General features: G+C 54.3%; 1 protein-coding gene across 1 annotated transcript in view; it reads right to left on the reverse strand.

Moving 5' to 3' along the window:
• Nucleotides 1-122: 122 nt before the first annotated feature.
• Nucleotides 123-24,141, reverse strand: part of LOC116833273 (cytoplasmic phosphatidylinositol transfer protein 1-like) — a 45,587-nt gene continuing 21,568 nt past the window's right edge. The window contains exons 4-10 of the mRNA XM_032794698.2: nt 19,117-19,205; nt 17,202-17,209; nt 16,361-16,432; nt 14,371-14,466; nt 13,702-13,857; nt 12,750-12,813; nt 123-4,655 (exon numbers count right to left, since the gene is read on the reverse strand). Coding sequence (XP_032650589.1) covers nt 4,390-4,655; nt 12,750-12,813; nt 13,702-13,857; nt 14,371-14,466; nt 16,361-16,432; nt 17,202-17,209; nt 19,117-19,205 — 751 coding nt within the window. The 3' untranslated portion in view covers nt 123-4,389. The remainder of the gene's footprint in view (nt 4,656-12,749; nt 12,814-13,701; nt 13,858-14,370; nt 14,467-16,360; nt 16,433-17,201; nt 17,210-19,116; nt 19,206-24,141) is intronic.

Raw genomic sequence — 24,141 nt, forward strand, 5'->3', positions numbered from 1 at the left:
CTCATGGCCAGACATCCCTCTCTGCCACCCCTTTCCCTGCAGGTGACATACTCCCAGGAGGGCGCAGAGCACGGATGGGAGAAGCAGCAGAGACAAAAAAACACACAAGAGAAGCCAGGAGCAATGGCTTTATTTCTGAAAAGGGCTTCATTGTAAGAAAGGAAGCCAGCCCCTGCCCCCCTCTTTAGCTGGCCCACACCAAAATGGCCTCTCACATGCGGGGAGCACGGGGCTGCAGGAAGAAATTCGAGAAAAATATTTCACATTGCCTGCCTGGAACAGACAGAAGGGGGCGCTGGTGTCACCAGGGCAAGCCTGCTTCCCTAGGCCCAAGCTGAGCCCCTGTGCATCCAGGGGGTGGCCTCAGCAGTCTGCAGGGAATGCAGGCGTGGGATGTCCCTGTCCTTCAAGAGCTGATCTAAGCCTCTCAGCAGGGAAGGTCTATGCTCCCCTCTCCCCGCCCAGATCTGCTGAAAGGCAGTGCCCACTGCTACCAACTCAGCGCACACCTGGCAGCCTGCACCCAGGGCTTCCCTCAGCCCACAGGTCACAGACCCACACTGCCCTGGCTGCCTAGGGGGGAGGAGGGGAAAAGAAAGAAAGAAATCAGTGAGGATGTGAGAGGACGGGTCACGGAGGGAAGGGGGTAAGAGCAGTTGGGAGTTGGGCGGGGAAGGTAGGAAGCCAGATGAGCGGTGGGAAATGCTACATCATGACACTTGCATGCAAGATACATTCCCCCAGACCCCACTGTGATGCAGACCCTCCTGTCTCACATTTGGGTTTTGTCTTCAGCAAATCCCTATTTACAGACTGGCAGCTGCAGCCCTAGCCCCATTCAAAGTGCAGGGGGACAGAGAGGCAGGGGCTCTGCACACACACAACCCCTGGATTCAGAATGGGAATGGGGTGGAGGAGTGCCGGGAGTGGCTCTTCGACAGACGCCCATGGCCAGGTGCTATTTATAAGAGAATGGCCTTTCAGCTTCAGGACTGGCCTCTGGCCACTGTACATGATGGTTGGCACTTGCTCAGAGGGCACCAATCAAGAGCCAGTCTCCTGTGTGCTCCCTGCAGAGCCCCTGCCATTGCCAGCTGCTGCACACTTGCCCAGGTGGCACCTCAGGAAGCCAAGGCCCTGGGCCACCCACGAGAGACAGAACCCCAGCCCAGGGCCTCTGGGGACCAAAACTGAAGCAGCCCAAACACCTCCACATTGGCTGCAGTGGGAACACATGCTCATGGCTACGTGAGGCCAGTGGTGCACACACCCACATGCTCACGCACACACTTTCCACGGGCACCAACACATGGCCCTGGAATTTGGCACAAAGCGCGAACCTGCGAGGGCTCACGATTAAAGACACGAAGCAGAGAAGTCCAGACTGGAATGTTGCATCCGGGCAGAACACAGACCAAATCCCAGCTGCATAAGGCCCTGAGACCCAGGAAGCACCAGACACATTAAAAGGCTTAGTCCATACTAGACAAAACTTGAGCGAGGTACATAAAACTCAGTGACACCAGAGGGGGCTTTGTAAAATCCATCCAATCAGGGACAATGATCTACCCCAGAGATGGACTCGGATCCTAAGGAGCAAGGCTCTGACTTGGAATTCTGGTCTTCAGTGTAAATCTGAGGGTGCAAAAATCTTTCCATGTGGCTTTGTGAGATTTCAGCTGATTCCTGGAAGCAGCAAATAGATCCCTCCCAATTCTGGATTTGATCCAGAACCCGAACCACACTCGGAGGATTCAAATCCAACTCCTCACTCTTGGGAAGGGTTTGAATTGGAGTCTCTGGGTCTAGCCCATCTCGAATATCCAACCTTCTATAGCACATATAAAAACACTTCCTTCCATTGCACGTTCAGCGCTGCCAGGCAGTGAATGGATTTTCTACACAACTGCATCAGCCCTTTACACTCACCCATGGGGCGGACAAACCAGGCTAGATCAAATTAAAAATAAACCCAAACCTTCAGCTCAAACTCAACTTGTCCAAAATGCTTGGTTAATGTTCCCCATTTTCACATAGCTTCCAGGGGTGACAAAATGCCACGAGACCCTGTTCCCATCAAATCCCAGTCCAGTTTTGCAGACTCAAGAGTTTGAGATAGTTTGTAGGTTGGGAAAAATATCCAAACATGGGTGCATCTCCACACCCAGCCTCTTCCCATCATGTCCCAGTGCTTCTCAGCGGGCAACTATGAATCGCAAGCAAGAGCCAATCTACTCTTCCAGTGGCCTCATGTAAAACACAAGCTTGACCCTGCTTGCTGCTGAGGCCTCTAAACCTCAACGGAAGGCACACAGAGCTACAGCAGAGGTCCTCGGCTCCTCACGGGATCAGGGCCTTGTACCTCAGGTTAGACCATCCCTGTCCCTGCAGCAGGCACATGCACTTTCTTGAAGCAGACACTGGCTATTTCATTTCTGCTGGTCTGGGACACAATTCATAGCATGGATAATTACAACCCAAACAGAGACCAGCCAGGAGGCCCTAGCAGAGGGGAGGGAGTTGGGGAGATTCCTGTTTAGGAATAAGTGCAATTCAACGTGTGCTTAGTATGGGCGGTTCAAAACCAGCCTTATGGCTGTGACGGCTGGTGGTTGACACCCCTGTTCCCAGAGTCTGCACATTGCCAGCATCCCTTGGGTCCTGCATGGCAGCTCCTGGGGCTCAGCTGGCAATAAGACCCTACTCCAGCAGGGAGCTGGATTAGCAAGAGGCAGTTTCGAGGCTGCTGAAGTCTGAGGTGACTGAGGCGCAGTTGGAACAGCTCAGCTGGGACAGCAGAAGCAGCAGTGCGAAGAGCAGCAATTCAGGCTTCAGGGACCTGTCTACGCTAGAGACAAAGGCTGAAGCTCCCCTCCGCATTCCTAACATTGAGGCATACCCACCGCTTAGCAACACTGGGGCCTGGCAAAGCCAGCTTGCTGTCTGCCAGCGCCAATGCACACCACAGCTGCTTTGAACTACTGACAGGGCAGAGGGTGGGGCCCTGAGTGTAAATGATAATCAGGCCTGTGTCGCATAACCCCCTACTCAGAGCAGGTGTACAATCTGGTGAGGCCTCTTCTACACTGGGGCTCCTAACATAGCTAGTGCCAGAGAACCAGGGCTAGCAACAGGTAGGAAACTGTCCCTAGCATAGACAAGGCCCCAGCCTGGCTCTTCACCAGTGCCATGAGCAATCTTGTTTGGCCGCAGGGGATTTTCCCCAAAGCAGTCTGAATAGGGCTGTCGGCAGCGCCATCCTTCAGTCCAATACCTGGCTCTCCTATTTAGCCTAGGAAGGAAGCAGATGCCCTCACCATGGCTTTGCAGCTGGGAGGAGACTGTACAGTGAGGTTAGGTGGATGGTGGGGCCACTGTTTTACAGGGAAGCCAGGCGTGCAGCCAGAAATCACGGGAGGCGGCAGGGACATCAGCTATAAGTCCTGGCAGGTCCCAGTGGGAATCTGAGGCAGCCAGTGCCTGGCAGTTTTTATGGATATCGCAGATTCCACCTACAAGCAATCCTGATGCTAACAACTTCTGGTTAATAGTAGTGTTCGGCAAGCTGATCCTTCCCCCTGTAATGTTAATGGGATTCACACACTGCCAATGGCCTGCTGCTTACTGACAGCTTGGCCACAGCTGCAGGCAGGTTTGCAGGACAGCACAGGAAGGAAACGCTGGGGTTGCAAGGTACCTTTCCATGCGCTCTCCAGGGCATGTCCTGCCCGGGCACTGAGGACCCTGCTCAGCGTATCCCAACACTTCTTTCCCTAGCAGCAGCCCCGTACACCTGCCTCCCGCTCATTGGTAACTTCCAGATAATGGCAACCAAGAGGTTGCTAATAAGCAGAATCCACTGTCGTTTCTAAGGTGCTTCCAACTTCCTTAGGGAGAGGTTGGCATGTTGGCTTCCTTCCCCAGCCTGGCTCCAGCAGAGGGTGCTTGGAGAAGCATCACCCCCCAGGACAGATGAGGGGTGGCTGAACAGCGCCGCCGAAATGGTTCGGTGCAGCGCATCTCCCTCAAGAAGTGGCACCAATGTGCTGGCTGGACCAGGAGCCCTCCCTGAGTTGATGGCTGGCAAAGCAGAGCCCGCATTGGAATGCTGAGAAGAGAGAGACGACCACAGAGGAGTAGGAAGATGGCAGCCTCAGGCCGTCTATGACAGCAGGGAAGTCTGCAACCTCACAACTGGGCTTCCGCTGTCCGGCTCTGGAACCAATCTGGGATGTCTTTTATTGGGAAGGGAGGGAACGACATTCTGAAGGACAACTGTAGAGTTTAGGCGTCTCAAGGCAGGTTAGGTGGGTGGCGTTGTCCCCAAGTCATGGGGGGAAGGAATCAGGGCTCTGCATCCGTCCGATGGGCTTGGCCCAAGGGTAGCTATTACTCAGCACTGGCGCGCTCCCTCAGTGCTGGCAGTGTCAGCATTTCCGGAGCTGATTTCTTCCGGGCCCTGTCCTTGGGGGCGCTGAGGAATTCTGGGGGGTCGCCACTCAGTGGCGTGGAGGGGGCACTCGCAGGGGCGCTGTGAGTGGCCGAGGGCTGCCCCACCTCGCTGATGGAAATGGAGGGCGTTACCCTGCCGATGATCTCGTTGGTGGCTTCCTGAGTTTCCCTCTCATACTGGCGCACCTCGTCCATCGTCATGTCTGCCAAGAGCAAAGAGAAACAGAGTTCATAAGCCCGTCCCAGAGACAGCAGAGCGGGTGGCACCTGCTCCCTTTGCTCTCCGAGTGCCAGGCAAAAACCAGCTTCTGCCTCCACAGCCAGAGTAACTAAGGGTGGCCTCTTCCTCTTAAGCCTCTGTCAGGTTGAGGGCCAGCTGTCCCATAAACCTGGGTTTGCTGAGGATAAGGCTGCTCAGGGTGATTTCCACCATCTGTGGAACAACCTCAGAGGTCCCCAAACTGTGGGGCGCCCCCCTAACATTTGGGGGCACAGCTGGGGCCCGGGACAGCCCCCACAGGGGGCAGGGAGGAAGCACTAGCCAGTTTTGCTTCTGGCCCTGGCTGCCAGCCCCATGCCCGCCCCCAGCTTTGCCTCAGCCTTGGCCCCCTTACCTCCCATGAAGCCGAGGGATGTGGGAGTGAGTCAACTCAGCCATGACCACCACAGGGCAGCTCCTATACATGGCTGGGTCTTCGGAGCCAGCAGGTGAACAGACTTGCTTCTTGCCTCTTGGGCAAGCCAGCTGTGTCAGGTCCAGCAAACAGCCTGGACTACTTGCACACCTCTGCTATGGGCTGTACCATGAGCCAGGGCCCGGTTTTCCATTCTGGGCTGTTAATTTGTGAGGGTCTAATACTAGAATAGCAGGGGACGTAGGTCAGGGCGAGCTGCAGCGGCACAGCTGTACGGGGGAAGCTGGCACAGCCTCTGCTCTGACCATCCTGCTGTCAGCCTCTGCCTCTTCCACGAGTATTAACTAAATACTCTCCTGACGGACCCAAATTAAGGGCTGGGCTGATCCAGATCCTCAGGAGGTGTGCAAGGCACCTGTCTGGTACTGGGAAATCCAACTCATCCACCAAGAGCTCCCAGAGTTTCTAGTGCTCATTGGTCAAATTTCTATACCTGAATCCACTCAGCCCAGCTGAATCCACTCTGGGACCCAAGAAAGCAGCTCCAAAAAAGCAAGTGGCGGCGCTGCCCGCTCAGGATCCACGAGGAGATGCCAATGGAAGAGACTGCATGAGCTATGAATAGGAAACAGGACTCTGGTGCAGTTGTGAATGTGTCCCTCTGAAACCATCAGCTTCGGAAGGGGGGTGTGGGGGTGGAAGGGGCACCGTGTGTGAGAATAATCTCCAGGGAACTGGGGTGTAGGTGTGTGTGTGCAATCTGCCTGGAGGTGAATACGTGTGTGTGTCCAATCTCCATGGGGCTGTGATGTGGGAAGGGAACTCTGTGCCTAGTTTGCCAGTGAAGAGCCCCCAGCAGAGCGGAAGGAAAGCCCCTGCCTGACCAAGACACGGCAGCGTAACCAAACACAGGAAAGGACAGTCTTACAGCCCCAAGCACCTGCTGCTCCCCTCCCCACAGCCGCTAGGTCTGAGCACTCCCTGCTTGCTGACGATCAGCTCTAAAGAGTGTTGGCACAGGAGAGGGCCTGCCAGCCCACCCAGCTCCAACTCCTCACCCCACGTTAGCAGTGGGGGCCCACAATAACACGCAGCTCTGCCCGAAAGCTGATTTCAGACTGACATCGGGGAAGAAGCTGCTCCCATGCCAAGCCCTACTGCACAGAGGTGGGGCTGGGAGGAAACCTGAACAATGGCTGCAAGAACTGGAGAAAGAGAGAAACCAAAAAGGAACATACATACAAAGGAAAGTCCCGGGCGGGGCGAGTGGGAAGCTAGGGGTCCTGGCTTCTGAACTTTTGGTTTGTGGCCACTTGCATCTGAGTCTCGAAGGCGCGAACCTCCTCCAGGGTCATGTCTGTAACATGCAGAGACCCTCTCACTGCTCGGTAAGCAAGAAGAGCGCCTCCAGGGAGCTCCTCACACATCCAGCCCAGGCGTGGCAATGGGGCCAGCTGGCCCAACAGCCAAGACACTTCTCAAGAAGGGAAACCCCTGACAGTTACAGAAGAATGCAGCTGGCTATCACTTGGGTCTCTGTGCTGGTTGTATGTACACACACACACACAGGCACGTGCACACACACACCATCACTTTAGACTTCATTCTGGATGTGCATGTACACTCATGCACATACACCCTTACCCATCACTTGTGTCTGCAGTTTGGATGTACACCTCCGCCCCCGCACACAACGCATGTCTCCATTCTGAGTGTGCACACGCACACACACACATCACTTGTGTCTCCAGAGTGTCTTTGCAGGCACCCCCGCCCCCCGTACCCATCACTTGTGTCTCCATACTGGATGCCCCCTCCTCCATCCTATTCAGAAACTGTTGCACACTGCCCCGCCAGAAGATGCATGCTCTCCCCAGTGCAATATATCCCAATATGAACACACACACACACACACACAAAATGCATTCAGGCAAGGGTCTGGCTGAAACAGACATAGCCAGACACCCTCTGCCATGTGCCCTGAACCTGTGCTCTGTACACACAGCTTATAAAGCTTTGCTTGTAACGTGGGTGGGACCAAGGCGATGATGAGAGTGATAAGACGGTCTTCAGCCCGTGCATTTGTCACATTGGGATTCCAGTGGGGGCCATGTCACTGTCCCTCTTACTAGCATCTCCATCAGGCTGGCCAACCTGCTCAGGCCAGGCTCCTCCTTAGCCAATGCCTCCCAGCTCCTCCACCAGGAGCTCAGGACATATACACACACAGAGTCTCTCTCTCCACTTGCCGCACGCTCAGGCATTCTCAGCCAGGCGCTCATGAAGAGGCATAACACAGAGAACCCAGCACAAAGCTAGTCACAGAAACAAACATGCATAGGACAGAAAGATATTTGGACAGACTTCAACAGGCTGCCACCAGGAAAGTGAGGGGGGGGAGAAAGACCCTCCCCTTTCAAGGCATCTGCTTCACAAGCGGACACCCCTGTGCCCCCAAAGACCAGCCAATCCCATCCACATAATGGGATGCAGCTCCACTCCACATCGCCCTGCAGCCAAGCTAAACTTCTTTTGCTGAACTTCAGGCTGACCCCAGGAGGTGCCTAAGAGCCGTGAGTCTCAGGGAGCCCCAGGAGCCAGATGGTTGGCAGCCCTGGAGGGTGTACGGGCGCTGAAGTCTAGCCTCTGCTGTGATCACCCAGACTGTGAGCTGAAGAGATGGTGCCCTGCATGGTCAGCACAGTTCAGACCCAGTGAGAGCAGCAGACAGTTGTTAGTACTGTTACCCAGGAGACCGATTGGTAACCCAGCCCCGAAAGACTGAAGGGGAAGGAAAAGAAAGCACCAGCAAATTGCACAGCTATCGTTTCGCAAACTAGACCTGTCTGCTGGGCAGAGACCTTGAACCACCAGCTCTGGCGTTAAAGCATCACTTTCCAAGCCCAGAGCAAACACCAGCGACCTCCGAGGGGCCCAACATGCGCCCTCCCTCCCCGTGCAGTGGTGGAAAGGTTTCTCCAGTCCCAGTCTCTCCCAGCAGGAGGCACTGTAGGGAACGGTGTGGGAGTACTGGCTATAGGAGAACTCCCATGTCCTCCAATCCCAGCCACTCCCAGCAGGAGGCACTGTAGGGAACGGTGTGGGAGTACTGGCTATAGGGGCACTCCCACGTCCTCCAATCCCAGCCACTCCCAGCAGGAGGCACTGTAGGGAACGGTGTGGGAGTACTGGCTATAGGGGCACTTCCACGTCCTCCAATCACAACCACTCCCAGCAGGAGGCACTGTAGGGAACGGTGTGGGAGTACTGGATACAGGGGAACTGCCATGTCCTCCAATCCCAGCCACTCCCAGCAGGAGGCACTGTAGGGAACCCTGTGGGAGTACTGGCTACAGGGGCACTCCCACGTCCTCCAATCCCAACCACTCCCAGCAGGAGGCACTGTAGGGAACCCTGTGGGAGTACTGGCTATCCAATCCCAGCCACTCCCAGCAAGAGCAGCTGTACAGAGCGGATAGGAGCTCTGACAGTGGGGTGATTTCCTTCTGCCGGACTTAACGTAGGAACGCCAGCTGCAGGACACTCCCAGGTCCTTCAGTCTCATGCTCTCCTAGAAGCAGTCGCCATAGGCAACGGCCTAGCAGCGCTGGCTGGGTGAGCTCACGGGAAGGTCAGCCATGCTCTCACCGAGTGGAAGTTCCTGTAGGGAATGCGGTAGGAGCTCTGGATAGAGATTTCTCATCTACTCCAGTCCTAACGTCTCTTCTGCTGGTGTCACAGCCACTGCTCCCTTCCTGCTTTGTGTTAGCCTGGGTCATTCTGCTCCTGGGCTAGCCCTCCCCATCTCCCTACTGCGGGGGGTCTGCCCTCCCCTTCCCCACGGAGATCCCCTCAGGCCAGCCTTGACCCCTGCCCCGACAGTGACACAATTTATCCAGCAGTATCCTCCATCTGCTCACCGAAGAGAGCACCCTGCAGAGGGCCCTTTCTGGGGCCCCCTCTCTGGCCAACTTGGATTGTGCCTGGCCTCCAGGCAAGCAGTGACTGTCCACAGGGCAGATGCTCCAGGAGGCAGTGACAGGAACAACTTCTTCTGCAAATCCCAAGAAGAGGAGGGTGCCGGCAGGCCCAGAGAGAAGGGAAGATCTTACTGGCTCTGGCTGCATGTGCTGGCTGTGGTCCCCTCTCTGGCAGGATTACTCGGGAGTTTCCAAGAGAACTGGGGAGATGGGTTGGCTCAGCTAACTCAGAACCACTGGGTTGTTTCCCTTCTCAATACCTCTTCCCCTATGGAGCACCAGGGGGCAGTAAAGCCCAGCACTAGCATTGTTATGCTCCCTCTGTGCCCTATCTGTCTGTCCAGACACAGCCTTCCCCTCGCTCCATCCCCCTGACTCAGGCCACGTCTACACTACGGGATAATATCGAATTAGCTAAAATCAGTTTTATAAAACTGATATTATAAATTCGATTTCATGTGCCCACACTAGGCACAGTAATTCGGCGTTGTGCATCCATGGTCCGAGGCTAAAGTTGATTTCTGAAGCGTTGCATTGTGGGTAGCTCTTCCGTAGCTATCCCATAGTTCCCGCAGTCTCCCCGCCCCTTGGAATCTGGTTGAATCATTATTGTCGCGGGTGGTTCTGGGTAAATGTCGTCAGTTCATCCTTCCTCCGGGAAAACATCAGCTGACAATCCTTCGGCCATTTTTCCCTGGATTGCCCTGGCAGACGCCATAGCAACGGCAACCATGGAGGCCCGTTCAGCTTTTTTTTTTTCCGGCACCGTATGTGTACTGGATGCCGCGGACAGAGAGGCGATACTCCAGTCTACAAGCAGCATTCACTTACTTTGCATGATAGCAGAGATAGTTACGGAGTAAACTGGCAATGAAATGACGGTATTACTCTCCCCCTCGTTACTGATCCCGCTGCTAATCATGAGTTGCCCCTGGCTGAAATCGGCCGGGGCGCAAACGCAAAAGCAAAATTGGGATTGACTCCCAAGTATCAATCCCCCTTACGGTTTCTAAAATAGAGTCAGTCCTGCTAGGATAGAGGGGCAAGTGTATTAGAGGACCAGTGTATCCAGAGAGCACAGCTGCTCCGTGTCAGTATTCACAGGGAGTGGCCCCTGCAACAACCCCACCCGTTGCTTCCCTTCTCCCCCAACCTTCCTGGGCTACCGTGGCAGTGTCCTGCACATTTGTGCCAAATGAAGTAATAAAGAATGCAGGAATAAGAACACTGATTAGTGACAACAAATGAGTGGGAGGCAGCCTCCCGGCACGATGATAGTCCCAGGCAGGACCATTAAGCGGTGTGGGGGAGAGGAGCCAAGCATGCTGCCTGCTATGACAGTCCAGGCAGTACAGAATCTTTTCTTTACACAGGAGAGGGAGGGGACTGATTGAAGCTCAGCCCCCAGTGCTATGAGGAAGACGGTTACCAGCCGTTCTGTACCATCTACTGGAAAACTGGGAGTCATTCCCATTTTTACCAGGCGCCCCCGGCCAGCCTCACCTAAGGCTAGCCAGAGCACTCACGGGCTGATGGGGATGATGGATATCAGTCATATTGCACCATCTACCACCAGGGAGGGGGAGAAGCAGATACTAGCTCTTCACCTAGCTGCAGCATCGCGTTACCAGCAGCATTCAGTACACATAGGGTGACATTGAAAGAAGTCAAGAAATGATTTCTTTCCCTTTTCTTTCAGCGTGGTGGGGGGGGGGGGGGAAGAAACTGAGGAGCTATTCCCTATGCAGACCACGCACGTCAGACACTGTGTTTGAACCTAGAATTTGGGAGCTCAAGCCAAGAATGCAAATACTTTTCAGAGACTGCTGTGGACTGTGGATAGCTGGAGTCCTCAGTACCCCCTCCCTCCCTCCATGAGATCGACATTCATTTGATCCTTTGGCTTTCCGTACACTTTTCATGTAGCACTGTGTAGCCTGGAGGTTTTTTTCAAACGCTTTGGCATTCTCATCTTTCTGTAACGGAGCTCTGATACAAACAGATTTGTCTCCTCATAACAAGTGATCAGATCCAGTATCTCCGTGTACGGTCCATGCTGGAGCTCTTTTTGGATTTGGGACTGCATCGCCACCGCGTGCTGATTCAGAGCTCCTACATAGCAGGGAGAACAGGAAATGTAATTCAAAAGTTCGCGGGGCTTTTCCTGTTTACCTGCCCGCTGCATCCGAGTTCAGATTGCTGTCCAGAGCGGTCAGTGGTGCACTGTGGGATACCGCCCGGAGGCCAATAACGTCGATTTCCGTCCACACTAACTGTAATCCGATATGTTAATATCGAATTTAGCGCTACTCCTCTCGTCGGGGAGGAGTACAGAAATCGATTTAAAGAGCCCTTTATATCGATATAAAGGGTGTTGTAGTGTGGACGGGTACAGCGTTAAATCGATTTAATGCTCTTTAAATCAATTTAAACGCGTAGTGTAGACCAGGCCTCAGTCATGCTGCCTGCACTCCCAGCGTGAATAGCTTTCTGTTTCAGGCACTGGCTTCTCTTCAGCCAGGCCTGCCCAGGTGATGCCCTGAGCTGGGCATCAAAGCCTGTAATGCTTTCAGCACTGGGGCTGGAACATAACTGTGTCTCTGCCAGCCCCGCCGAAGAGCAGCCCTCGGGTGCCAACCCACAGTTCCATCCCGGATGTAGCCACAGCCCGAAACAGCTTGCAGGCTGGCTGAGGAAGCAGACCGGGGGCTCCAGAGTCTTCTGGCTGGGAGCAGAGGTTATTCCTGATCCTACCTGGGCACGTCTCCTGCTGGCCCACCCCAGTACCCCGAACATAATGCCAACCGCAGGTTTGCCCCCAGCACCGCGTGGCTATCACCAGCTGGACATGCGTGAAGGACGGAGGGGGAGGGGCAGCGGAGAGCAGTGCAGCTGTGCCAGCCAGGGTGGGACTAGAGGGGAGGTCAAGGTGTGGGGGGCTCAGAAGTTGAGTCAGTGAAATGAAAAGCCCCAGCAACAGTGAGGCTCAGAGGCAAAGCCAGGAAATGGGGGTATCAGCTCACGGAGTAGGGGGTGGGGTGTTAGTGGGGTTAGCAAAGGGGACAGGACTCTGCCCCTTTGAGATGATCTCTAAAGCATTTCAACAGTCGCTGACACCTTGAGGGGGGTGGGGGAATCCCCTTATCTCTGCTTCCCGGCCCACAGCAGCAACACTTCACAATCTACAGGGCCATGGTCAGCCCTGGAGGAAGCGCCAACCTTCCGTGGGGCATGAGACGGGTCACATGCCTTTATCGGGGGGAGGGACTGGCCCCCAGCACAGCGCTGGCAGTGACCCTGCCATGGGCAGCTCTGCTCCCAGCACCAGGAGAGTGCTCACGCTGGCGCTTTGCCTGCATTAGATGGAGACAGAGGGATCTGCAAGGGCAGGAGCTGGCTCCATGCTCCCCCAGGCCTGGGGAGAGTCAGTTTGCCTTGGGAAGGGACGAGCATTCTGATGGCTGGGCCCCATGTTCCAGTGTGAATGACCCCTTTCACTGTGGCAGGGAGAGGTTGCTGGGAAACCCTGGCACTGTAACTCAGCCCAGACACAGGGCAAGGACCAGGGCTGGGGGGTGAAAAGGAGGGGGGTCCCCAGGGATCGGGGCAGGACGCTACTGCAGCTCCGCTGCACAGTGAGTTTCATCTACCGCCATAGCAATATTGCTGCAGGCTCACTCACCGCACCACTCGTCTATCCAGGCGAAGGCCTGCCGGTGTCCTATCAACAGGATGTCCCGGATCACCTGCAACCACAGCACAGTTATATCCCAGCAGGCACTGCCAGGGTTCCCCTAACCTCAGATCCCTCTGCTCTGAGCCTGCCAAAGGTGGACAGAGTCCTGGAACAGACTGCTTTGAATTAGCCCTGAAAGCTCCTCATGGCAGAGAGCAGATGGCCCCTCCAGAAAGAAGAAGTAGGGTCTGTCATGCTGAGCTCCTGCACTCAGCAGCAAGAGCCCGTGCCTCCTCTCAGTGCGCAGGGCTGGGGCAACAGCCAGCATCCAGATACAATATGATACATGGTAAGAAATCTGCAACCATGCAGGACTACACAGCTGTCAATGGGCTGCGCAGCCCATGTCCACCTGGAACATAACTGCAACAGTGGGGACAAAACTCCCGCCCTCCCGCACCAAAAGCACAGGTCACTTGAGCTCAAGGAGAATCTCCAATAAGGGTTAGCAGTACAGGGGCTATGACACACAATTGAGAGGTTCCAGTTCCATCTAGTAGAGGGCAGTGGTACATCTGTATGTATGCTTGTGTGTACACACTCATACAAAGGTACGCACACTCATTCTTTAACCAGCTCATTAAAACATAGCCACAGCAGCAGGGTCTACTTATAATCCCAGATCAGGTGCTAACGACTGCAGGGTTCTCAAGTCCTCACATGGGTTGGGCATGTGCTCAGCTAGGTCTGGAGCTACAGTGCTCTAGGGGTCTCTCCTGTCACCAGGCAATGAGCTGTGTGGGCCTGACCCTGCCTTGTCAGACAGAGTCCCTGCTGGAACATGGAAAGGTTGGGATCTTGCTGCCTCTCCCCCCGCAGCGCCTGGGGACCCAGCGACCTTGTCTCATTGGAGGGGCAGAAGCACCTCGCCCACAATGCCAGACCACCATGCACTCACCTTGTGGACAAACTGCTCCACTCGTGTCTGCAGTCCCCACACCTCAAACTTGACTGTGACCAGTTTGTAGGAGCACATGATGGGTTTGGTATGCTCCTGCCAGCCTTCTCTCAAGGGCCCCCGGCCCGTCTTCACCGAGCTGAAGTACCGTAGGTCCTGCCGTGGAGAGGGACAGAACGGAGTGGCTCAGCATGCCAAGTCTGGATGCCAATCACAACTAGAAAGGAACTAGCCCAACCCCATGGCCTGTGGGTGTTTCAATGCTCTATTTCATTCCAGCCCCAGAGCTGGTCTCCTCCCAACTTAGAACAGCTCATGGTTAATAGTGGTGGTCAAGAACATCTGGCACAGGCTTCACTGATACTGGACCTCCCAGCTGAGGCTGGGTGGATTTGAGTGTATGAATGTGGATAGGCAGGGACAGGCAGAGGCTGGGTGGGAGGGCCGAGGGGGCCAGAGCAGGCCAGGCGGTGCAGGAGCAGGTTTGTAGAGGAATAGGTCCGTGGCTGGGCAGGCAGGTGTGGGCACAAGGGTAGGCTGGCGGTTGGTGTGAGGCCTTGTAGGTGTGCATTTGGAGCAGTGCCTAGCGTGGGAGGGAGCATAAGGATGTGCTGGCAACACCTATGCACAGCCTGCTCACTCCTTGTTCTCCTCCTGGGCTGGCATTACCTCTGGGCTCTGATAATAGCGCTCAGGAATCTCGTCAAAGGCGATGTCCAGGAAGGTGACCTCATGATCGCCCAGGACTTTGTCACTGAGGAAGATCTAGGGGTGGAAGGGACAGGGTAAGAAACACAGCTTCTTCAGCTGGTCCTGAGCACCCACCCGCACCCACCCAGTGCCAACACATGTTAGCAGGGAAATGGGCCCTAGAACTAGCTCTGTGATGGGCAAGAGCCATTCCCAGCTGGGAGGGCTCCTGAAAGCTCCTTAAAGATGACTGGAGAATGGTTAACATGACTCCAATTTTTAGAAAAGGCTCCAGGGCGATCCTGGCAATTACAGGCTAGTAAGCCTAACTTCAGTACCAGGAAAGTGTAAGAACAGAATTATCAGACACATAAACAAACACGATTTGTTGGGGAGAAGTCAACATGGCTTGTGTAAAGGAAAATCGTGCCTCATCAGTCTATTAGAATTCTTTGTAGAAGTCAACAAACATGTGGACAAGGACCCTCACCAAAGGCTCTTAAGCAAAGCAAACAGTAATGGCATAAGAGGGAAGGTCCTCTCATGGATTGGTAACTAGTTAACAGATAGAACACAAATTGTCGGAATATATGGTCAGTTTTCAGAAAGGAGAGAGGTAAATAGTGGTTCTTCCCAGAGAGCTGTACTGGGACCAGTGCTGTTCAACATATTCATAAATGGTTTGGAAAAAGGGGTAATCAGTGAGGTGATAAAATTTGTAGACGATACAAAATTACTCAGGATCGTTAAGTCCAAAGCAGACTGTGAAGAGTTACAAAGGAATCTCACAAAACTGGGTGACTGGGCAACTAAATGGCAGATGAAATTCAGTGTTGATAAATGCAAAGTAATGCACATTGGAAAACATAATCCCAACTACACATACTGAATGATGGGGTCTAAATTAACTATTACCACTCAAGATAGAGATCTTGGAGTCACTGTGGATAGTTCTCTGAAAATATCCACTCAAGGTGCAGCAGCAGCCAAAAAAACTAACAGAATGTTAGGAACCATTAGGAAAGGGATACATAATAAGAGAGAAAATATGATAATACCACTATAGAAATCTATGGTATGTCCACATCTTGAATACTGTGGGCAGTTTTGGTTACCTCCATCTCAAAAAAAAAACACAAACCCTTAGAACTGGTGACGGTACAGACAGAGAAGGCAAACAAAAAGGATCAAGGGCATGGAACAGCTTCTGTATGAGGAGAGATTAAAAAGACTGTGAAAAGAGATGACTAAGGGGATATGACTGCGGTCTATAAAATCACGACTGGGGTGAAGAAAGTGAACAAGGAAGTATTATTTACTCCTTCCCATAACACAAGAACCAAAGGTCACCCAATGAAATGAATAGGCAGCACTTTAAAACAAACTAAAAGGAAGTACTTCTCTCAACACACAATCAGCCTGTGGAACTTGTTGCCAGGGGATGTTCTGAAGGTCAAAATTATAACAGGATTTGACAGACTTGTTCTCTGAAACACCTGCATTGGCCACTGTCGGAGGACAGGAGCCTGGGGTAGATGGACCATTGGTCTGACCCAGCATAGCAGCAGTTATGTTCAGGCTCACTCCGAAGAGAAGCTGCGAACAGAGTGATGCCTGGAGTCTGAGCGTCATGTGTGGCACACCCACACCGGCCCCAGGGAGCCTGCTGCCTAGGCAACTGGACTGGAGGCTCTGGCCTCCTCTAGGAGATGCCGCATGCCCCCCAGGCATACACGGGAGCCCACACACACCTAGTGGAAGGGGGTCACTGGAGTGGTGCGGGGCTGCATACCACTGCCCCATGCAATAGGGGAAAGGAGCCCAACAGCCTCACCCCACAGCATCCCCTTCAGCAGCCCAGCCAGAGGCACTGGGCGGGTCTGGGTTAGGAATGGTTGGTTCCAGTGGAGTTCAGCAAATATGTTAGAGGAGTGGTAAAGCATGTGGGGTGTGTGTTGGAGCCACTTACATTCGCGTTGTCTCCACAGTTATCCTCGTACTTGGTCTCAATGTAAATGGAGAACTTTGGCAGGAAGGAGCACTGCAGAGAGAGGGAGAAGCCATTACGAGCCAGCCTGGAGAACATCACCCAATGCTAGCTAGGCCAGCGCAGGGTCAAGTCCTCCTCCCCAGTGACCCCATGTCAACTCACTTATCATCAGAGGCTCTCATCAGATTGCTGGTCAGGGCAATTCCCAGGGCACTAAAGCCCCCTATCTACCCAGCCGCAGCAGTGCCAGTGCTCCCCACGCTGCCCAGCTCATTGACCTGCTTGTGTCTGCCCTGGGGAGGGTTAGCGCAGTCTCATGAGCCGAGGGAGTGAATGATGGGCAGGCAGGAGGGGAGCTAGGACGGCATGCGTGTGACAGCAGTGGGGCGCAAAGGGAGCAGATGTCAGCGAGTGGGAAGATACACCTTGTGACAGTGTACAGGCCTGTCAGAGAAGGAGTTAACCCTCTCCCTCAGGCTGGAGGCAGAACCACCCTGAGTTGCCCCCAGGGCAGGGATTGGCAGGGTGGTGGGGCGGGGCCAACCATGGGGCCATCTACCCCAGGCGCACTGTAAGCATGCTGGATGGAGAAAGGGAGCGGTGGGGGCTGAGTCTAGCAGTACAAGAGCGGCTGGTGCTTTTCCCTCTGAGCTGCCAGTCAGGAAAATAATGGGGCTGCTCTAAATTCGCTCTCCTGCACACACATCCTCCACACCCCAGTCATGCCTAGCAGTGTGGCAGGGCCATGCCAACCAGCAGCTCCAGTGGCGAGCCCAGCACGGGTACTGGGAATGGTATAATGGCAGGTGCTTGTTCTTACCGTGTACTCTGCACCGACAGCACGGTGATCGCAGGAGAGCAGGGCATCGGAGAGAGAGACAAGAGAGAAGTGAGACTGAGGCTGCTGGGTCTTCATGCACCCAAGTGTCGCTTTGTGACAGTCCAGCCAAACAATGAGACAGCTCCCCAAGCGGGGGAGGAGGGTACCCCTGCTGCTACTCCCCACACCAGCAGAGTTACTGCAGGGAGGAGGGCAGCCTGTGGGGGATCTGTCCAAGCGAACAGACTGTGCCAGAGCTGGGATTCAAACATGGGGATCCTGGCTCCCAGCACTGTGCTCAGACCACTGGGAAACGTTGCCTCACTCAGTGACACAAGGTGTGATGAGCTGATCCTCCCTAGAGGGGAGTTTGGCTCCATCAGAACTGCACAATGCAGGGGAAGGGAAGGGGAGAGCAGCTTTTCTCTTCAGGCCTAGAAACAAACCCCACTCCCCAAGGGGAGACCCCCAGTCCTACTGGAAAGATCCCTGCTCCCCGGGGTGAAGGACCTCCTAACCCCACCAGAGAGACCCTCCTACTCCTGGAGCAAAGGACCCTTAACCCAGCTAGAGAGACCTCTGCTCCCTGGGCAAAGGACCCCCACCCCACCAGAGAGACCCCCGGCTTCTGGAGCGGAGTCCCCACTGCCGATACTGAGAGTTGTCAAACCCACTAAAACCCCCATAAAATTGACCTAATATTCCCGGGTTTCAAAAATCAAGGATAATTGGCTGGCAATGATGAATGGGGCTGGGTTTCAGCATGTCCCTTTTTGCCGTACCCCTGCGTGGGGACCACTCCCTCCCATTTGTGAGATCACCGATGGGTGGAAATACCACCTCAGATGCACACTCAACGTGCTGCTGGGAGGTGAACCCACTTGCTCTGTGTGGAGGGGGGAAATTCAGACCCAATGTCTGGGGGCAGAGAACACAGATACCGCTGGCACTCAGCACTGCTAGGGGCCTGACTGGCTGGATTCCCCTCTATGCAGTTCTAGAGCAGATAATTGTCCAGCATTTCCAGTAAACAACCAGCCTGTATTTTGCTGAGGGAGGTATCTGAGGTGAAGCTGGCTGGGCTACAGAGGGGGCACCACCATGAATAGGCAGTGCCACGCCCTGGATGGGGACCTGGCTCTGTCATACTGTGCAGAATCCTACAGCTGGGGCATGGGTCACTGGGAATCCCTGGGCACACAGCTGGATGCTGGAACGGCTCCATCCAAAGGCTGCAAGTGCTGCTGTGCAGGATCCTGCCTGGCATTCCAAGCCTCGTCCCTTTCAGCAGGGGAAGAGCGCCCCCTGTGGAGGGCTCAGGCAGCTGCTGGCAAACCAGGGCAGTGAGGACCCTGCGTGAGGTCCCACATTCATCTACTCTGGCTGAGGACTCGCTCCCTGCACTCCTACCTCTGCCTCAGGCCCTGGATCTGCAGCGGCCAGGCAGGACTCTTTGTGCTCTGCAGCATGTGAGGGGAGCTGGCAGCAACCCAGCCATGGGATGGCTCAAGCAAGGCTTAGTCCTGCAGTGGAGATGGGATCAAGGCACAGCTAACACATGATCTAGGCCTGTCCATGCTGCAACACAAAGCCCTGGTGTGTGTGTGGGGGGACAGACGACTGGGTCCCCCAACCTGGTATGAGGCATGTTGAATCTCTGCCTCAGGAGGCCAGAAGGTGTGGGGAAAATTGCTTTGTAGTTCTTGATGTGCCCAACAATGGGAGGGTCTGGGCCTGGGCCTGCTGTCCCCTGTGCCGGTGTGAGTCGGGAGTCACTCCCCTGCCAGACCAGTGCCAGTGGCAGAAGCAGCTGCGGTGGGAAGGGCTGGAGGATGGGGAGGAGGAGGAGAACGGTGCCTCTCCGCATGCCCAGAGAGCAGTGGCTGAGTGGGGGGCAGGGTTGGGGGCCTCTTACCCGTAATGGTGTAGGGGTAATAGTTCCAGGCCTTCTCTGTGATGTAGAATATCCGGGGGGTCACCGCGCGGGCCCAGCTGGGCAGCTTGCTGCAGGGAGGGGAAGAGCAGAAAAGAGCAGGGGACTCTCGTTACCACACAGGTTTTCGGCCCTCTGGCTTGACAGCCCCGGGCTGAACTCCTCCGCTCACCCCTGCAGCAGGTTCAGCACAATCCCTGCCAATGCACCTCAGCACTGACCTGCAGGGGCCACCCTCTGGGGGAGAGAGGGGCTGCATCCACCCTGTGGGACCCAGCTAGCCCTCACCGCCCTGGGCCCACGCTTGAGCTTCTGACACCTCTCCAGCCCTACAGCCCCTTAACCAGCCAGTGGTTCCCAGCTCCATATGCACCAAGTTAGGTGACACTGTGCTTCCCAGCTGTCTCCCCCTCCCCAGTGGGTCCACTGCCATGCTCCCCAGCCAGCCTGCATCCTTCCAACTCCATCCTCCAGCCCCCTGCAGCCCCACGCCCTCCCAGCTCATCCACCTGGGCCCAGCCTCTCACGCATTCCTCCCTCTCCAGGGAACACATGGTTGGTTCCTGCTCCCACCAAAGCAAAGGCAGCTGAGCCCTTGATTTCAAGGGGAGCCAGCTCAGGCCCCTGGCTCCCTACGACTGCTTTTGCCAAGTGTTATCCCTCAGGCACTGGAAGCGCAGGGGGGCAAGGGATGCAACGTGTGTGCGCGCTGGGGGAGACATGACTGTTGCTGGGCTGGGCGAGGAGCTTCAGCTTACAGGCAGAGCTGCAGCAGCTGGGGTTGGAAATGAACAGTCTGCTCATGCCAGCTTGCCGTGACCGCCACTCCTCGCCCATTGGAGGGGAGCTGGAGGGCGGGAGGGAGAGATGAGGTGTGGTTTGATTAATTTTCAGCCTCTATAAATAGCATCCCCAAGAGGGGAATCGTGAGCGCCTCAGCTAAAAATACCCTGTCTAGCACCGGCAGCTCCCTCTGTGGGTAAGCAGCCGATTAATGTGCTGCAAGGAGATGGAACAGCACAGCCAGGACTGTCTCACACAGCGAAGCTGTCCATCACCTCCCTCTGTCTATGGAGGGGGCCAGGGCACAAGGCCAGATCACAGGCATCAGCGCTCTTCTCCAATCTATTTGCAATTGCTTACAGATCAGCAAGGTGAAAGCCAGAGGTTGTGCTGCAGCAAACGGAAGAGAAAACCAAGGATGGGAAAGAGACAAAAGCTAGGGGACAGGCAGTGAGAGTGAGCGTCAGTGAAACACAGAGACAAAGGCCCACTCAGCTAACCTGGACCAAGCACCCCGGTATCAGACAGCTTAGCACTGTAGTGTTGGCAGAACCCATCGGAGTCCTTGTAACGGGGCTAAAGCCACGGACAGCCCTGGGTCTCAGCTTGGTTAAAGAGCCCTGTCTACACTATAGTTTGCAGTGGTCAGGTAATTGGGTTCTCCAACTCAGCTGCAGGGAAGCCCTGAGAAACACAGAGAATCCTGGAGCAACCCTAGGACTCTGCACCCATAAAATCCTTTGGTGACTTTGCTGGAGTCCCTGCAGTCCCTCTATGGGTCTGGCACGGCCACTGGAGTCAATGCAAGCTCTGCACATGGCAAGATCAGGCTGTGGGACTGCGAAAAGCCAGATACACAGATCTTTAGTGCGTTGCATTGCCACTGGGTAGGAGGACAGGCTCTGCCTTCCTTGGCTGCTTCATCAAATGCCAAAAGGCTTGGGCCAACGTTTTCAGAGTTGGGCACCTCAAATTCAGCTTCTAAATCCATATTCAGTCACCTAAACAAGTGCTGCCTGCAAAGCGGTGCCCAGCCACTGCACCTTCCATTTCCGTGCAAGAGCTCAGCACCTCTGTAAATTGGATCACTTATCTAGGCACCTACAGTCCCCGTTCTGCAAATGGCGGTGAAGAGTCCCACTGCTTTCCAAGGGACTGGAGGGGAGTCTGGATGGATGGATCCCTTTTGCGGAACTAAGGCCTGTATATGGTAATGTTAGTCACTCAACTTTGGAAATTGGGGCATAACTGACTAGCCCAAACAATGACACTGAGGCAAGGTGGGAAGAAAACTCAGCTCTCCTGCCCTCCCAGTTCCAAGTGTTGTGGGTTGGGTTAAACCTTCAGATTGTCAAGTGTGAGCATGCCCTCCACCACCCCTCATTGAAGACAGCTGTAAAAGACAGTTAAGCAGACCCTCCTAAGACGAGAACCCACCCAGAGAATTTGCACTACACAGGCACAGAGGTCCACAGGGTGTTGCCTTGGGGGCGGGGAGTATGTGAGGGAGAGAGAGAGAGAGACTAATAAGAAGGGGCAAAAGACACACACAGCCTGGAGGCGTGGGGCTGTAAGCAAAGATACATGCTTCTGTTCTTTTGGCTCCTCCTGCATTCAGGGAAACAGAACTTGGTATGTTCCTTGGAAACAAACAAGATTGCCTCAACAGTACCAGACTCCATCACCAATTTCTCCTCCCAACTGGAAAAGTTTACGAGACCCAAATTCCGGCTACCCTCAGGTCAAAAAAGGGAACACAAGCTTGAAGCAGATTATCTCTCCTCACCTTAGCTGAAAATGAAACTGACCAGATACAGAAGCTATACTGACTAACCCAGTTCCCAGCTCCTGCAGAGTGGTGCAGGAAGTGAACAGCCAGTGCCAGTGATGACAGGCACATAAGATTTTTAAAGCTCTTTCCATTCTAATCACTATTGTTAATAATTCAGTAAGGAGCTACTTTAAAATACAAGTGCTGGCCCTTAAAACCTTGCCATTGTTACCTTAGATAAATAGTGGCAGAGTTATTTCCTTGTAGTTCCCCATATGAGTCACAGGGAATAGCTTGAATACTGCAAATATTGAGCTGATCTATCGGCAAATACTTATTTAGCTCTCCAAGGCAATTGGCAAAGCTCTGTGACGGCAGGATTCTAACCTGCTGGTGTGCTTTTAGTAACAAGTATTTTGCAGCACAGCCACAGCAACGGTCGCTGGAGTAGGTGGCAGCACTGAGCTCACTAGCAAGCTGTTTGCATTTTTCATCCTGAAGCGGCCCCCCAGAGCCACCTCCTATCTCAGCAATAAGGGCTCAGAAAAAGAGAGAATGCAACGCTCTCTGGAGTCAGGGGCAGACCGACACCTGACCAGAACAGGGGAAGTCATGTTCAGCCCCCAGGAAGGCTCATGACTAAATGCAAACTGAAGGGAGCGCTAGGTGGGTGCAGGCCAGATGGAAATTGCTCCATGTGGCAGGCTCAGGTACAGCTCAGGCTCAGCTGATTCCTGTGCTGCTAGACAGCATTCATCCAGTGTGGGGGTTGGCTGAAATGTCAGCTACTGGCTACTGCCAGAAGTCAGACACCAGGAAAGATGGACTAACAGTCTGATCAGGTATATGGCCCCAGCGCCCGGCCAGGGTTTGAAATGGATTTCTAACCAGAAGGCATTTAGACTTTGCGGGGCAGGGAGCTTGCCTCCTGATAGCTCTGTCGTCATCATTTAGCTTGTGCAAGCAGGACAGAAGCCGTCACACTGGCGCAATCCTTGCACAAACCCCTCCTCACAAGCAATGCCTTCCTCACAGGGCCATAGTCTGACTTCCAAACCCTGAAGCGGCCTGGGGCCTTCTCCCTAGAGCTCTCTATGGGGCATCCATTGACTGACAGGGTTTTTTTTCTTGGGCAGGGCGGCTAGACAGAACCTCTGCTCCTTCCAGACTCACTGGATCTTTGGGGCAAAAGGTTAAGAGGTGTGGGGATGGAAAGGGAGTCATAAAACAGCCTCGACCTCCTTGTCTGCCATAGGGGCTATGATACAGACCTACCCAGGCAGGTATATTACCCCATCTTCTCCATGTTTCACTGGAAGGGGATGAAAGCTAAGAACTAGCTGATTGTCATGGTTACTGCAGGGGGGTAGAACAGGACTAATAGGTTAAGAGAGATGCAAAATGTAGACTATTAGGTTGCAAAGTGAGTCTTGTCTCCTGCGCTGAGGTGGGGTCTCAGGGCGGAGGTCAATGGAGATTCCTCCAGGAAGACAGCAATGTATTTACTGTGGCCCAGGTGGAGGCATTTACAAAAACAAAGGAACTGCAGAAGGATTCTCTGAAGAGGTGGGGCCCTGGGCTAAGAGACAATAGCCTGTGATTATAGAGGAGCAGAAGAATAGGTGGTGGATGAGCTGTTACAGAGGAGAAATTCTGCCAGAGGCGGTGTCTTATGAAAGGTGGATTCCAACTTTCTGAACTGGACAAGCATTGCAACGACTAACCATTGGGTGAAAAAATACCTTAGATGAGAAAGTAACCTGGGAATAAGTATAGGCTATCGAGTGGGGTTCATGTCCCTTTGATTTGCTTTTATTTGAATCTCTGTCTCTAGCTCTGTTTGGTTTTACTGCAGACTGGCTAGGGGCCTTAAGCAAACTTTGCGAAGGTGAAACCCATAAACGGGGAATCCTGCTTCCATGGAGGCAGCGGTTCGCTGCACACTGCGGGTGTCCAGAAGACAAGGGACTGGGCACTCACGTGTAACCCAGTGGGGTGTGTCCATTGCTAGCACGCAGGATGGGAGAGTGCAGCTCCTGGAGTCCAGAATGGAGCGCTAGTGTTGCCAGCAGCCAGTGGCTGAAGATGGGCTGAGTTTCCCCCCACCTGGTGGGGACAGACAGGGCTCCCTCCCTGGAAGCAGATGGTAGTTATTCACTCTGGACCCATTAGGAAATGTGTTCTCAACTGCAGCCATTGGCCCCACCATCACTAACTATGGGGATGACCTCTCCCTCATGACCCCCTCCTCCTTGAGGAGGCTCTGGAGTAGGGAAGGCAGTGACCTACCTGGGGACTTGTTAAAGATGGGGCAAGCAGCCACCCAGCACCCCAGAGGGCCTTGGAGAGGAGGGTTGGGAGCAGTGAGGTTCCAGATGTCACCCCTGGGTGACTCAGAGAGTCTGGGGATGAGATCACCTGGAACAGAATGACTGGGGTTAGGGATTGACATG

The sequence above is a fragment of the Chelonoidis abingdonii genome, chromosome 9, assembly GCF_003597395.2.
Source record: "Chelonoidis abingdonii isolate Lonesome George chromosome 9, CheloAbing_2.0, whole genome shotgun sequence".
Classification (NCBI taxonomy): Eukaryota; Metazoa; Chordata; order Testudines; family Testudinidae; genus Chelonoidis; species Chelonoidis abingdonii.